The sequence below is a fragment of the Pygoscelis adeliae genome, unplaced genomic scaffold, assembly GCF_000699105.1.
Source record: "Pygoscelis adeliae isolate BGI_AS28 unplaced genomic scaffold, ASM69910v1 Scaffold117, whole genome shotgun sequence".
Lineage (NCBI taxonomy): Eukaryota > Metazoa > Chordata > Aves > Sphenisciformes > Spheniscidae > Pygoscelis > Pygoscelis adeliae.
In genome coordinates this window covers 3,041,709-3,058,439 of record NW_008825270.1, presented here as the reverse complement: position 1 = coordinate 3,058,439, position 16,731 = coordinate 3,041,709, and the positions used below count along the sequence as shown (strand labels likewise).

The window sequence follows — 16,731 nt, the reverse complement described above, 5'->3', positions numbered from 1 at the left end:
GTTAAACATTGGAACAGGCTGCCCAGGGAAGTGGTTGAGTCACCATCCCTGGAGGTATTTAAAAGACAGGTAGATGAGGCGCTTAGGGACATGGTTTAGTGGGCATGGTGGTGTTGGGTTGATGGTTGGACTCGATGATCTTGGAGGTCTCTTCCAACCTTAATGATTCTATGATCAGACTTCAAGTAACCAAATCCTGCAGACTGTTTTTTACTCGGTCTCTAAACCTTTTTGGGGACTTCAGACAAAAATTACTACAACCACATCAGTAAATAGGTGAGTGACACTGGTTCCAGCAACCGAAGCCCTGCCCTGAGGAGGGGATCCAGTGTGGCGCTAATGCTGACAAGCAGAAAGAAAAAAAGCGTAACCCCATCCCTGTCAGATGAAAGCCCATAGCACCCAAAGCGGAGGAACGATCTTTGTAACACCGGGAAGAAGCTTTTCTAAGATAAAATAAGGCTACTTTGGTCTGTGCAAGGGAAGTGAAGCCAGGAGTTAACTGATGAGGCAACCAAAGAACCGGCTAATCAGTGCAATATACAGAGCTGTCACAGAGAAGCAGCCAATGCTCAGGCTATTTTATTCTACCTGTGGCTGCTGCAGCACCAAGATGCTGTGTCCTGTGTCCGGCATGAAGTGCCTTGCTCCATCGCTCTCTTTGCCCTGAGGCCTGGGAGGACTTCTTCATGCTGGCTTGTCAGCATGTCCCAGGGAAACAATCTCTTCTCTGGCGCAAGCTGTGAAGGCTTCATTGCCGCTCGGGAAGCGCAGATATTGGCAAATTTTACCTTACACACAGTTTGTCAGAAACTTTCCTACTGACGTGCCTGCTGCCTCCCCTCCCCTGTGCTGCAGTGGGCGGGCAGGTATCGGTGCTGCATCATGGCCCTGAAACCCAGGGACCCTGCAGCCACCCACCGCTTCCCCACAGAAAACACCACCACCGGGCAATTTTAAATCCCTCTTCCATCACTCCCCCTTGCTTCTCCCAAATAATCAAGGAGCATACATCTTGTAGCCCCCTCCTTTCCAAGCCCCCCAGCTATTTCAATAAAAGCATGCCATGCCAGTTGGGCAGGCTGTCTCCTCCTTGGCACAGTGCAGAAACCTGGCACAGATCTGCCTCCAGAAAGCAGGATGTGGGGAGGGGGGATACTGGGAACCATGTAAGCTCTGCAGCCTAACAAACCTGGCGCCAAACTGGGATTGCAGGTTGTATGTCTAGGCCAGTATGCCCTCTGGCAAGTCATGTCTCTGTTCACTCCTGCTTCATCTTTTGCTCTCTGAATCATAAGCTCTTCAGGGCAAGAAGTCCTCCCACAGCCCTCCCTAATGATGACAAGGACCTGATGGCCAGCAACGAGTCACAGCCACGACTCCCCCGTCCCACACAATGCTGGGGTTCTTTCTAGCCTGTGGCTTCTGCCAAGTGGCCTATTTTCTGCTCTTTTCTGCTTTAAGGGATCGTGCTTGGCCAGCTTACCTCCCATGGTCAGCCACTGCAGGGCTGCATGGCAGCCTGCCCTGGTGCAAGGGCATTGCTGGAAACACATGCCCAGGGGCAGAGGACTGGCAGAGTTACTGGCAGGTAACTCAGAGATCAGCTGTAATGTCAACCCACTCTTCAGTGTGGGTCTATGTGGTGTCTCCACCATGGGACTAGAGAGAGAGTAAACAACACCCTCATGTGAACAGCAAAGCAGCTGCACACACAGCTATAGGCAGAAACAACTTTTGGTTGAGCATCATTCTGGATCCAGTGAGCACCGTCTTGTCTGGATGATCCCCTGTGATGTGAAGACTCTGCTCTAAGCCTTGCTCAGCCAGCAAAACCTCATGAGTGATCAGAACATTGGGGAACCTAAACCAAATGATGGAGGCTGTGCGGTAGACCTCCTTGCTCCTTATTCTGGTTCTTTAATATGGTCCCCACTTTCTTTCCTTAAAACAAGGCCTCCTAGCTCTCCCGAGACGTGCCTTCCCAGTGTGAGCTGCCAAGACCTGCCAGCTAACCTGTTCTTCAAGGGAGCTTGTAATAACTCCACAAAGCCATACTGAACATTACACAGAAGAATAATGAGGTAAATCAAATAGGGCAACGGGGAGAAAGCACACATCTGTCCTCTTGCTGAGCAAAAGGCCCTCTGGGAAGGGTCAGCATTCTTACAGCCAACCGCTGCTGAGCCCCTGTATAGCCCTTACAAGTCACCCTCAGGCATGCCAAGAAGAGATGATACTTGCAAGATCTCAGCAGAAGTTAGGTGCAGGGAGGACAGGCCAGTGAGCTCCAATTTAAACAAATGGCCCAGGTTGCTATGGAAACCTCAAGGATGGAAAAGAAGCACTTTGAAAACAAAACCTAGTGAGGCAGATTTCATATCCACTCTGAAAAGGTTTATGACCAGAAAAGGCAAAGTGAGTGTTAAATGCTTTTTAGCTAAGTCAATAGTAGCAGCACTTGAGAAGGAGGCATGGATTCGCAGCACCCATCATACCTTTTTTATCCCAAACCCCAGGAGAACAGTCTTCTGTACTTTGCCAATACTATGGTATGAAAATTCTGGTTTCTTAACCCCTTCCTGGCATCCCATCTCTGTCTACATTACTATTGTAGCTATAAATTACTGTATGTAGCTATACTAAGCCCATCAGTCATGACAAGTGGAAAATATATAGCTAGAATTAATCTGACACAGGAGGAACGAAATTATCTACGGCTTTAAAGCTAATCAAAATTGAAAATCCTAAAGAGGGTTTTTTTCCTTAAAAAAAAAAAAATACAGCAGAGAAATGATGGAACTTTACTATTGATTTTAAATGGCATGTGCTCAGATCAACCCGGTGTGGCCCAACAGCATAGTACTCGATCAGATATACTCTAACCTCATCAAGAGTTTGTGCTTGAATATTCAAGTATTCTGTGGTTAAATTATTATTGCAAGTAGCATGGAGACAGAGCAATTCCTGACACCAGTATGTTAATTAATAATGTTATTGTTTATATAGGTGTTAAATAAATGAATGGTTATATATTGCTGATAGAACCAGTCGCCCTTTTTTCAGAACAGCTCCATCCCTCCTTACCAAAGACAGCTGTCATTCACCTGCCCCTTATCATCAGGCCTGAGGGCCATTATATTTCAGAAAAAGTGATGGCTATTTTGGAAAAGGGAATCTTAACTGGGATAACTAGTAGACTCCATCTGTTTGAAAGCCACAGACAATGAACAGTTTTGACGAATGCAGTTTTTCAGCTTTTCTTGGAAGAGACACACATACTCTGCTGAAAAATAACATTTCAGAATTAAGAAACAGGAAAAACGTAAACCCACAGTTTCTATCTTCTACATTTAAAAAAATCGTCACACCTGCAGCAGGGAGCATACGAGAGGTAACTAGAGATAAATACGAACAAATGACAATGGGAGCGAGAGGAGGAAAGGAAAAGGCTACGAGAGGCAGTTTGGGAGACACAGGGAATATGGAAAATAAAATTCAGAAGTGCTCGGTAGGCAAAGCAGCTCTTAGCATCTGCTCCGCTACCTCATATGGATGGACTACTCCATGCTTAGACTGGTGAGTCTGGTGATAACAGCAAAAACAACACCCCCAGGCAACCCCCACACCCCTGCCGAATCCTTTGTGCACATATAAACCTTTGTTTTCAGATAAACAATGTATTTTACTTTAAATTAATATCATGAATTCCGAGTTTAAACCTTTTTTCAAAAAGCTGTTGGCTGGGAATATTGTAGTGTCAAAACAGTCCTGGGAAGGAAAAAAGCCTTATAACTGGAAAGTAAATCTTTTGGGTAGCATTTTTAGAAATACTGTTTTCAAATCCATGTAACTAGGGGACAGGTTCCTCCAGCTATCTTTAAGTTAAAGAATGGAACCTAACCATGTATTTACCATTCTAAGTATGTTACCCTCTGCACTTGACTCCAACAGCAGAAACAGCTGAATACTAGCATTAAAGAATTTTCAAGTTGCCTTGGTCTCTATTGAAAAATCTTTAGGTGCCACGAGAACACCAGGCTCAAGACTTCCTAAATCTCACTTCTGCGCACATCAGTTTTGAGAACTGTTAAGACTGCTTGCAGCATTCAGGAACAAATTTCTACCTACAGGAAAAATGTCCCTGCAGAAAGCTCTCCTGAGGAGATGTGGGCTGGAATCTCCTCTGCTCTAAGCCATTTCCTGCTGTCCCGGCAGGCAGGAGGTTGCAATCTACTGCCACCTGGCTAGGTGACTTTTTTGGGAGGAGGTGGGGGGAGGAAGGAAGGACCCACAAGTTCCCGGCTGACAAAGAAACTTGACCTCTACGCCAGCTGTTCCCCTTGCAGCCAGGGCACGCAGGACAGGGGGAGGAATGATGCCATGTGCCTTCTTCTCCACTGTCCACCAGATTTGGATACAAGCAGCAGCACAGTCGACACATGAGAGAGCGCAAAACATAGTAGACACCAGCAAACAAAAGGGTATTGCCCCGAAAGCGCTCTGTGGAATGCAGCATTTCTCTTATAAATCATTTTACTGTTGGGGAGGAAATCTTGGTCTTCTCCCAGATCAAAGGAAGTAAAGAAACTAAACCACAATTTGCTAACACTATAAATTGAAACCAAGAAAATAAGTGAAAAACTGTTCTTCCGCAAGAGTACCAGTCTCCAGGGCCCTACCATCAGCTGCGTGTCACAGCTTCATTGAATTCAAATGAGTTGCAACTTCCATAGGCTGAGGTTTGGGGATTTAAAAGTTTCCCTCTAGCCCCCATTGCCTGCTCTCTATTGCAGCATGACTGCTCTTAACACAGTGCAAATAAATGTAGCTTGTATGAACTGATAAAGGCTAAAGTGTTGCCTTGTGAGAATACCTGGAGAAATTAGCACTGCCTCTTGGTTAAGGAAAACCACTCTCTGTCAGGACTGCCAAACCTGGGCACACATACAGGGATGTGCACAAAGCTCCAGTTACCCGAAGAAAGTAAACGTGAAAGTAAGTGTCTGCCTCCTTCAACACTAATTCTTAGGGGATACGTCACAGAGCCCAGATCTTAGATTCAAATGCAAGGAATTAACATTAAACATACTCCAAAAACGTACTTCTATACAAACTGGGAGGAAAGTGAAGACATTATTAGATAACAAAGTAAGTTTTCTAATAACATTCATTCACTTTAGAAGAATAAGCTATTTCAAAATCTGTATGGTGCTTTAGGTAGAGAAGCTGCTTCTAGAGTTGTTTGATATACAAAGAAAATTATTCTGCCCAATTTCAGAGCACAGGGATAGAAATGGCTCAACAGTCTGCCCTTTACGTCATCAATAACATTAAAACATAGGCATAATTGAGTATTAATAACTTGACTGCTCTCATCAAATAAGAATTTTAAACTACAGCAAATGCTGGCTGAGAAAAGATAGACATTTTCTAAACACCAACTTATTCTTGCACCGAAGAGGGACGCTAGCTTGCCTAACAATGGTAACGTGTTACAAGGCATAGAGTATTTACTCTATGAATCTTTCTGCTCCAGTCGGTACCTCTCAGATCTTTCATGTGCTTTGTGTTCTTTTAAGAATGATCATTGTTTTTTTAACAAACTGTGATTTCGTATCATCTAATAGCACATCATTTCTGAAAAAAAACCAGCACTGTCCACATAACACAGGCAGCTTCTGATTGTCAAAGATCTTCATAACATCGATTCTTTTCCCCATCAGATATTTCACAGAACTCTGTTCCTGTAAGGCCTCCTTTAAATCTGTAGCAATCTGAGGCTCTGGATCTGCTGTGGGTTTATATCCAACAATGCCCAAAGTGCTTCTTCACTTCCAAACTCCATCAGGTTCTGGATAAATGATCCTAAAGGTCAAGTTTATCCGTGCATCTCTAGAATGATATTCCTTAGGCACTCGATGCTGTAAGTGGCATTAGGAAAAAAAGAGAAAGAAAAAAAAAAAGCATGAGCTTAAAATACAGGTAATCAAACAATGTAAAAAAACTTCATTTCCTGTGATGGCTTTTATTAACATTTCTAAACATTTAGGTAAGGCAAAAAGTTCATGTTCTGACTGCTCAGGGCCACTGAAAACAAAAGGTCTTTGTAGATCACTGTAGCCTTGTTAAATTAAGTTGCAGCTTTTTTATATTCCAAGTTCCTAAATTGATTTTCCTCTTTCAGCTGCAGGCTACAACCTTCATTGCTGAACTTTAATGCTGGAACATCTGAGCTGATCCCTATTACATCACTTAGCAGTTGAAAGAAAAGCCATTGTTTCTGTGGGTGCTTTGAAATTCTGAGGCAGAAAGCAATATTAATGTGCTGGGAAACAACTGCATCACTGGAAGCAGAATGTCCCATACCTTTATGGGCGTGCCTCGTGCATTTTTAGAAAACTGCATTGCAAGTAAAGCACACAAACCGTGTCACGGGGTTCTTACCTGCCAATCCTCCTGGGTAGCTCCTTCCATCACCAGCAGAGTCCCGTGATCAAGTGGGATTCTTAGTCTTTCTACGTAAGTATAGTCTCCATTCTCTTCCTAAAAAGAAACATTAGACACTGAAGAAGCGGGCATGTGCATTTGGTAGAAAACCAGTCCTCAAAAGCAGAGTTCAAAAAGCTGGGAGGGCAAAGGAGGAAAGAAAGCTCTCACAAGATCAAGAAGTCTAACTAAACCTCTCTGTCACCGTATTTCATAAAGAGTTCAGGAGCCGAGCATTCTAAGGATGAAAGAAGCCATTGCGTCTCACTGCCTGTACAACACAGGTAAAGTTCAACAACCAGTTCCTGCATCTAGTGCAAAATTCTGGTGCAAGGCTGCGAACCTTTTGGAAACATCCACTCTTGAAATAAACAGTTCTGTGTGGAGATATTCTGCAATAGCCATGCTGATTCCAACGGTTAACCACTTCATCAAAAATACGCATCTTCCTTCTATCAATTTGTCTTGTTTTGGACATTACATGTTGGTATAATATTATCTGCTAGATGAAGAACTTTTCCTATCCAAAAAAATCTCCTTTTCCTATAGTACCTTGTAAAACAAGTTGTCGTAAACTTTATCATCATTAAGCAAAACAGACTGCTAAACTAGAAGACAAATAATTCTCAAACTTTTGTTAAGACTTCAGATTATGTGCAACTCTTTTAAAGCACAAATACAACAACTGGACATAGTAACACTGCAGTATTAGTCTCACACATGCCACATCAGTGGGAATAGCAACTCCCTATTGCTTTGCACTACCCCATCCAATTTTAAAATCAGACTAATACACCGCTAAGTCAAATTGCTCAGGGAAGTCTATTATGCCAACACAGTTCTCCTTGTCAATCATGACAGTAACCTCCTCATGAAATCATACTATGCCTGACACGAACTATCTTCCAGAATGCCATATGGGCAGGTATTATAATGCTCTATGTACTCCTTTAATATTTTCCAATTTTAACCTTCAACAGCTGCAGAAAAAATTGCTGCAAATCTTGAACAACTTCCATTTAACATCTTGCCTACTTAATGCTGGCACTTTGATTATTTCATTAACATTGAAATGTGAATAGAAAAACCAGGATTTCCCCCAAATACAGAATGGCAGTGTATATTTTGCCTTTTACAGATCTCCGTTGCCAACTTTGCAAGCTGTCTAGAAAGAGTGGAAAGCAACTCTCTGAAATGAGGAATTCAGGGAAGTTTCAGATAGGAAATCACCTGCAAAATACAAGGATTATTTCAGAGAGAGAGGGAGTTAGAGAAATATTTTAATTAGCGTTGAAAGGGAGGGGACTCAAGAGGTCTTTTATTTTTAAGTTATAGAAAGCCACAGATAGCTTGAAAGTGTAAAGCGGATAATAAACGTCCTTCACTGAAAAAAAGAGTATGACACGTTCTCAGTCTCTACATCTCTCTAAGTATGGGGTTAACCTTGTTCTGAGTATACTGCATATGGCAAACAGATAGCCGAAATGCATATTTGTTATTGTACCACTGCCTCTAGAAGCAGAGATACTGGCTTTTTTCCAGAGAGATCACCAAACCAGTTATTTGTTCTTGAAAGAAAAGCCAGAAATACACAATTACTACAAAGAGACGAGAAAAAAATAATTAGGGCAGGTCTGAGCTTCTAAAGCATGATGGTGTTCCTGTAAGGGACCATACATCTTAGGCAGTTGCTAAACAAATGCTTCAGATTTTTTATTTTTTAATTAGTTAGGCAGTATCTTCTCTTCTAGTTTCTTGTAATGGCTGGTGGACTCCTAAAATCACACTTGCTGAGTGTTTAGGAGGAGGCAATGCTCAATTATTTCAGACCCAGCTGAAGGCAGCAATTACTCCAGACTCAACAAAATCTTACTACCAGAGTGGCATTTGTCACATTTGTCATGTAAAATGAACTATCTTCCAGAACTATCTTTGGAGGGGGGGTGGGGAGGGAAAGATATGAGAGGTCACAACATAGGTCACTTGTAACAGAGGCAGATTGCAAAGAAGCTAGAAACTGTACAGGACAACTGAGACTTGGAAAATGGAATTATCACAGTAAGATTTAACCCAGCTTGAGGCGCAGGTATAGTTACCTCACACTGACAAAAGTCCAACATTTCTGAAACAGAAACAAACGTTACAAGACCTCCAGGCTTCAGCTGTACGTTAAGTTATTCAGGAAAACTAACAGGACTCTGCACAGACCCGACAGTTAGAAGAAAACATTACCAGGTCATAAAAAGGCAGACACAGTCTTTTGAGAGCCATTAAAAAGACCCAACAGATCCCATCCAACACATTTTACTGCTTTTACAAAAACTCACATTTTCAAAAATCTTAACTAACTTCCTTGAAGCTTAATTCTGCAGTGGCCCAACTTGATGCACGTTTGTCTTTCTAAAGTTCATGGCTCACTGAAAAGCTCAAAATAACGAGGTAAAGTCTCAACTACTGGGAAAATTATGTCTTGGACTTAAAACACCATCCAATTTTCAAAAGAACAACGGGGGGAGGGAGCGGTATAAAAAAGAAGCAGATAGAAAGATGACTGCAAATCCTCTAAAATGCAAAAGAGCTTAGTTGGGATCAAATCAATTCCCAATAATAAAAAGCATCACTTGATATAATTGACTATATACTCGCGCCTTTGCCACTTTCTGTTCATGTCTGGGACTAGAAGTCGCAGTGTGACATAACAAGGCTATTTAATACTGGCAGCACTGGCTGGCAATTCTGGATTTGTGCATTTCTTGGGGATGCCTAAGGGCCCAAGGCTGTGGCAGTGATTAATTAAGCTCACTAAACCTCTAGAATCAGGGAGTGCTGAAGGCACTCACAATCACCTGTAATATATATTCTTTGTAAGGAAAATGCAAAACATTTTTAAGCTTCTATTAAGCTTATTTATCTTGCTCTATTAAAAGCAAGGTGTAATGCCAAAAACATTTTCTTAAACTTCAGAGGAAACAAGAGGAAAATTTCAAAAATAGGTATTATAAACATGACTGCTGATGAAAAGCAGAGAAATACCATTGCATGGCTGTTTTCTATTTCACAGGATTACATCATTTCACTTTGTGGATTGACAAGTGGAGGACTTATTTTTATCTCTTGCTCATCTTTGTCCTGGTTTCAGCTGGGATAGAGTTAATTTCCTTCCTAGTAGCAGGTACAGTGCTGTGTTTTGGATTTTGGATGAGAATAATGTTGGTAACACACTGATGTTTTAGTTGTTGCTGAGCAGTGCTTACACTAGTCAAGGACTTTTCAGCTTCTCATACTGCCCTATCAGCGAGGAGGCGTGGTGAGCGATTGCATTGTACACCGCTTGCTTTGTATATTCTTTTATCATTATTATTGTTATTTTCTTCCTTTTTTGTCCTATTAAATTGTGGTTATCTCAACCCACGAGTTTTACCTTTTTTCCCCGATTCTCCCCCATCCCACTGAGGGGGGAGTGAGCGAGTGGCTGTGTGGTGCTGGGTAGGGTTAAACCACGGCAATCTTGATTAAAAAGGAATTCTTCTAAGATAAATGATTTAGGAGAAAACATCCTTTTGGTTTAGAAAAGTCAGTATGTAAAAGCAGCATTTACTTTCTGTTTTAAATGGGACATCTCTGAGCTTAGTTTTACTTAAAAAAAGAGATTTTCATGTCAACTGGTTTTGCAGAGCCAGTGAAATTAGACAAAAAGTTTTTACTGTCTTACATGTCGTTACTAACACTGTCCACCAAGTCTCATTTCAGAACTTTTATCTCTAGAGCTGATGTTAGATATACAGAAAATTCAGTTGAGTTTCACAGGTCAAGAAGTTTATGAAGGAGATTTATTCTTGGCATCTAAGGAGGAAGAGACTTTTTTAAAATACTAGTAACAAACACGGAAAGAAATGCATCAGGTAACTTTTATATGGCCACTTCGTAACTCTATATATGTATTACAAAACCAGCTGCTTCCAAGAACAGGTCTAGTAAAGCAACTGTTATGCATCTTAGTATATTAGAATTTTCATAATCTTGAGTTGCACATTTAATACAATCCAGGCTTTACACTGTCCAAGTACACTGGCTAAAACTTTTGTTTTTATCCTTAATTCAAGTAACTACAGTTAATAAGTGAGGAAAGCTCAGCATGAGTTAATGGCAAGCTCTGAATATAAAATCTGTACGTATTCCAGGACTCCATCGAGGTTTTTTTCTTAAAACGGTATCAAAATCAAAAAGGTTAGAAAAACAAAAGATCTAGTATAAATCTATATAAATCACCTAAGTTTGTTTCTTAAGTCTCAGGCAAGTTTATTGAGATAGTAGTAGGAAATGGGTTCTGGATAGTGTGGAAGCATCTTATATTATAAGGAAAAGTAAATGGAAACATCCTGTAGAAGAATGTATAAATAATAATGCAGTTATACATGCAAATGATGCAAAATTATTTTCAAAGGCTAAAGTCAGCAGCCCTCATGGAGAGTGCTGGCTCCTAATCTTCTGCTTTACTTATTTACCTATTACCAAGACAATTATCCTTACAAAACTTCTGATCTCTTATTTTTCAGACTCCCATCTTGCTTGTAGCCCTCTTTTCCAGTTTACTCCTCTACCACCAGCTGTGGAAACACCCTCCTCCTCCAACAAAGCGGTCTCATCTATCAATACTTCTGCATTTTTACCTGTTTATTCTCACTACCTCTGACAAAATCCTCACTGCAGCTGTTTTCTTTACAGATTCAGTAAGAATGAATATCAGTCATATTGCCCTTTCCTCATGTAATCCACTTGCCCGCCTACATAGGACTATCTTTAAACTCCCTCAGTCTTTCTGCAGCTGACCTAGCAGACTGCAAGTGAGGTAGCTCTAAAGCACTCGCATCTTCTTCTGCTTGTCTATAGCTGCTCAAGTCCTGCCAATACTGGTGGACACCTCCTCCTCCTCTGCAGCCACTGCTGTCTGCAAGTCTCCCTCATGCCAATCTAAATTTCAATCCTCCTCATCCTGATCCAAGCCTCAGTTTGTACTGTGCTCCATATATTCCCACGTTCGTCTTCAATTAGGCCTGTTAGGACATGAAGGGTTATTTTTCTGCTGTTTTCAAAAGTACTAGGAGATGTGTAACTTCTGCTAGAACAGCTACTCAAGGACAGAAGAAAAGGACTGTGTTTTAGTGTTTCATTTGAATGACAGGCCCATCTGAAGGCTCATTCTGAGAACACCACGAACATCCTGCTATTATCTAACACACACGTGAAGCTCCCTCCCTTCCCCAGCACCCATCAGTTTCCCTGGTTACAGATGGAAGAAGAGCAACCTGACAGCTGGCTAGCTCCTTCCACAGTTCACACGGCAGTTTGTTGGACACCTGCACCCAACTGGCCCTTATGGCACCCAGATGTCTGCTACAGAGAAGCTCCCAGTGGGACGTAGGAGCTTAGCAGGACATGAAATATCACCCTTCACCCTTGACCTAACATTTGACACTCAGCTTCCAAAAAGACCTAATCAGATAACATGGCATTGTCACACTGAGTTGAGCGGTGATAAGCAATAGTAAAAATGGTAGTGAGACTGTATCAGAAAGACCCATCTAACACAGTGAAATCAATTCCTCTGGAGTAGGACAATTAAGTCATGTATGAGTGGGACAGGGACCTTGAGGCTGTGTGGAGAACAGGAGGAGGTCACAGTGGTGCAGAGGTAACAAGTATGATGTGGGCAAGTATGAGAGGACTAAACCAATAGACTGTGTGTGAATTGTGTATGAATCACAGCTCTAAAACAAAGCATTCGCCTCTTGGTTTCAGTGTAGGCAGGAGCTACGATGGGGGGGGAACAAGGAGGCAAGAAAAAGTTTAAGTAATTTACTGGAACTAGAAGTAGAAAATAAAAGAAACCATATCACTTCACCGTAGACTTTGAACTACACCAAGTAGGCATCCAAATACCCCTAGAAACCATTTAAAGCAAAGGCAAAATATTGGCTACAACCACACAACTGGTCCAAATAAACACAAAAAGCAGTATTTAGAAGAAAGAATGCTTAAAAACTCCAGCGGGTAAAGTAAAACAGCTTCTGGCATCATGTTAACTTCCATGAAAAGTCTCCTTAATTCCAGTAGGGAATTTGCTCCTGAAATGTATTTGTAGCTTTTTTACACACACTGGGCTGAAATCAGAGTAGGAATTATTTCTACTTATCCACAAGGAATGCTTGTTGATGTAGATTCAAATAGACTATGCATGTCTCTACATTCCTTTAGCTCCTATTATATGATGAACACTTACTCATCCAGTACAGTACTCACCAAAAAGAAAAACAGAGAACAACCTTTCCCTCCCCTCACACTAGAAGAATTTTTGGGAAAAAAATACCACTTGCACCTACGTAACTTTTTTTTTTTTCATTTTTTGCCAAGGAAAAATGCAGAGAAAGGATAAAAAGATTTCCTTTTGTGACAGTTTCAGAATGGCCTATATAAATGCCATCAAATGCCTACCAGACAAATGTCAAAATTCACACAAACATGCACAAAAAACCCCAACCCACCAACATTACTGGTCGTCTTTGCAGTTAGAGAAATAGGATGTCATTCTATAAGAAGTTCATCCACATTTCAAGATATAAGATGGAAAATATTTGTTCGGTTTATGTTAGTATCTGTAGTCTCTGAAGGCTCTGATCTAGTATTCTTCAATAGCACTACAAGATGTTACGTGACTTGTGGTATATACTGTTTTGTACCCAGTACACAATCACACACAGGCAACCGCTTTAGTTTTTTTTTTCCAGTACCATTTATCCACCGTGAGCTTCTACCATAGTATTTCTCACCTTGTATTTTCATTACATCTTTCATCTCAAAATACTTAAAAGCACTTACAAGAACAGAGGGAAATGAAGGCCTCTGAAACTCTAGAATCTGAAATACTAGAATGTTGGCCCTCAAAGAGGTTTAATTTTGGGAGGAAAAGGATTTACTTTCTCTTTGCCTCCTCAGTGAAGACTAACTCTGGAAAACCCGATGTACTGATACTGGCAGATTACAAACCAGGAAAAGCCTGAATGCCTGTGGTGACTGTTAGTCTGAATCCCTTTTCCCTAGACTACATTCCTCTTCCTGTAACTTGCTTTTGAACAAAGTAATGATCAAACTTCAAATACCTACAATCAACTTTAACTTTCTCTTAATGAAAGAGAGAATGCTACATTACAATAGAGTATGAAAATTACTTCTTTGGTGGTACAGCCTGAAAGGTGGTAATTTCCATCAGAGCCTCTTGTAACTCCCACTTGGCAAAGCATCTAGTGTCGCAAGATGCTCTCAGAAAATTGCAGGCTTTGGGAATGTGCAAAGAATACGTAATGTGTGCCATATAATTATTAAGTATGAGTTCCCTTAGGCACAGGATGCAGTTAATAGCAACTTATTCAAAGATCACTCTGCACATGGGAATCATACCTTAGAAAGAGGTATGTCACACTTGCAAAAGGAATACACTTCATACGTAACAAGACTCAGCTAGTCAGAAATATCAGGTCAGAGGCACTGAAGAAAAAAAATTAGGAGAGCTTGAGGGATACATCTATAGAAAAATCATCCATCTCAGGAGCAAAAGGGAAGAAATTGTGCAGTACAGATCAAAGAAGGCAGCCAATTATGAATGGCACAGACTGAATTTCCCCCTTTTCTCATAGTGGGTGTCTTTTCAGAAAACAGAACGAAAAGACATCTTGCTTAAGAACTGGGTTTGATTTTTAAGAGGGAAACTGCAAAGTTTATACTGAAATCTAAGTGGCTTTGATTCTGATCCATCGAAGGGGAACACATGCACTTCTAGAAATTAATCCAAGCACCGTTTACAGTTTCCCAGAGGAATGAACTTTCCAGCTGACATTTTGTTATCATCACAGCATCAAAGATACTTACTCATGCTATGCCCACTGATATAATGCACTGGTTATGTGATCTCATGCTCAGGGACCAGGATTAAATTCACTTCAGACAGCAAAGAAATTACAAATTAGAGAACTGGTGAAAAATACAAATTATTTATTTGTTTTCTGGTTCAAATTCTGACCTTTGCTGTTCACGACTAGGTGACCCAAGGTGACTTCAGTATGTCAGCATACAGTTTTCCAATAGGCTGATAATCATCACCTTTGCTTTCTGCATTACTTACTCAGAATAAATAGCAACATAAGCTGGCAGCAAACTTCTTCCCAAAGTTCTCAATGACTACACATGCAGAAAAGACACGTGAAGCAGGATAACCTAAAATAAGGCCTGTATTCTCAACACAGGAATGTGTGATACCTTTACTTGGATAAATATGAATTGCAAAATTTAAATTTTAAGTTGGCTTGTAAACACAGCATTCCCAAGCACAGCATTTTATCTAGAAAGAGTATTCACTATTAAATCACCAACTAATTCCTGAAAGGATGTTCCCGCATGCCTCCTTATCAAAGTAAAGATCGCTGTTTAGGCTGTGAAGTATGATGCAACAGTTTGGCATTTTATGGAAAAGAAATGAGCTCCTTCCCTCTGTTCACTGTCCCTCAATCTGAACACACACAAGTCAAAATGCAAACATTATTAAGATGATTTTTACTGACAAGAGCAGCCAGAGCTACTCTTCATCCCACAGACACTATACATTACACAATGTTTGCCTGAGTTTAAGAAAATGGTATCAACTCTTTGGTTCATTTACGCAGTGAAAGTCTCCTTCCACCATCACCGATTTCATTTTAAGTAACAGGAAAGGCCCTTATTTGGGCAGAAGAGTGCCGAGGTTGCGGTTTCACTGCACCACTACACTGCTGCACATCAATGTGGTCCCATCGCCATCTTCAAGATGTCACGTTCCACGCGACAGATTCCTTGATCCCTATGCTTATTCCACAGAACTTTATGAGTTGTGCTTTCATTAACTACTATTAAATGTTTTTAGTAATTAAGTTCTCTAAACAGAGGGAAAATACTAAACATATTAGTAACTACAGGACTCTCTCAATGTGACATCAACACTCACAGGAGAGGGTTTCTTCCTCATCTCAAAGGTCCGGGTAGCACCAAAGCTGAGCGAGGCAATGACAGGATTTTTTCCCAGTGATGGTTCATCGTCACTGTGCCAGTCCACGCTATCCTTCTCATTTCGGTAGAGGTTGCAGAGAAGAGAGTTGAAGGTATAGCCAGTGAACTCTTCAATGCGCTCCTTTAGCATGGTCAGCAGAGGATGCCACTGTAATCAGCACAGCAGGAACAGGGTAAAGACAAGGAAAGCAGACCAGCAGCAGATAACATCAAGACACAAGGGGAAAACCTCTAAGAAACAAAATATACTGCACTTTAGTCACAATAAACTTGAAATCAAACAAATGCCTCTGAACAATTCTGATTGTATTTTTAGTAAAGCTGAGGAACGGGCTTTCTGTGAAATATGCATATGTTACCTATCGCTCAATACTGAATCATCTCTTAAAACTATGAAGCCAGTCTGCCTTTCCTACTAATGTAGCCAGCCACCCCAATTAACTGAAAGGTGAGAAAGTAGACAGAGGAAAATCTGCTTGTACTGACCACGGATAAACATTGCGAGTTCTTAACTAAGACAAAAAGTGGGCAACTTCTCCCATGCACACCTGTTTTTTTAACCTCCTGGCCAAGCTAGAGGAGTTTAACACAGGACTCTGATAACATCTGAGTTACTTGGCCATTGCTGGTGGGCATAGAGCATCCAGAAAGTTGCAACCAGTGAGTAAATGACATGCTCTCAATTGCCTGCAGCTGTTGACACAGCACAAGAGACAACAGTTGGCCTAACACTGTCACAGCGTGGCCCTCTGTCCCCACTCTGTTAGCACAGCTTGTTGAGCCCAACTCATCACCTCTTGGGGTTTTTGACTTCGACATTGTAACTTTTCAGTGGTTCACAAAACCAGTGTCACAGGCCCTGAATTTCATCTTTCCCTTTGCTAACATCTTGCTGAGCCCATAGCCCACGGCAGCTCTGCACATTCCATTACAACTCAGTCCAGTGAATCATTATTTAATGTTATAAACTTACATCATGACTTTCATCTGTCAGAGTACTTTTAAGTACTATGCAAGTTTAAAAAAAGAAAGCCAAAGCAATGTAGGCCAGAATTTTTGCCCGTTGTATAAGCAGAAACACAGATCAAGAGAGGATAAAGGCCTGATTCCAAACCTTCCAGTGTATCACTGGCAGAAGGAGGAACACAG

The 16,731-nt window shown here is 41.2% G+C and overlaps 1 protein-coding gene across 1 annotated transcript in view; it reads right to left on the bottom strand.

Annotated features, from left to right (window-relative positions):
* Positions 1–3,654: 3,654 nt before the first annotated feature.
* Positions 3,655–16,731, bottom strand: part of ALKBH3 (alkB, alkylation repair homolog 3 (E. coli)) — a 23,129-nt gene continuing 10,052 nt past the window's right edge. Inside the window, exons 7-9 of the mRNA XM_009329737.1 lie at positions 15,521–15,730; positions 6,448–6,546; positions 3,655–5,924 (exon numbers count right to left, since the gene is read on the bottom strand). Coding sequence (XP_009328012.1) covers positions 5,832–5,924; positions 6,448–6,546; positions 15,521–15,730 — 402 coding nt within the window. The 3' untranslated portion in view covers positions 3,655–5,831. The remainder of the gene's footprint in view (positions 5,925–6,447; positions 6,547–15,520; positions 15,731–16,731) is intronic.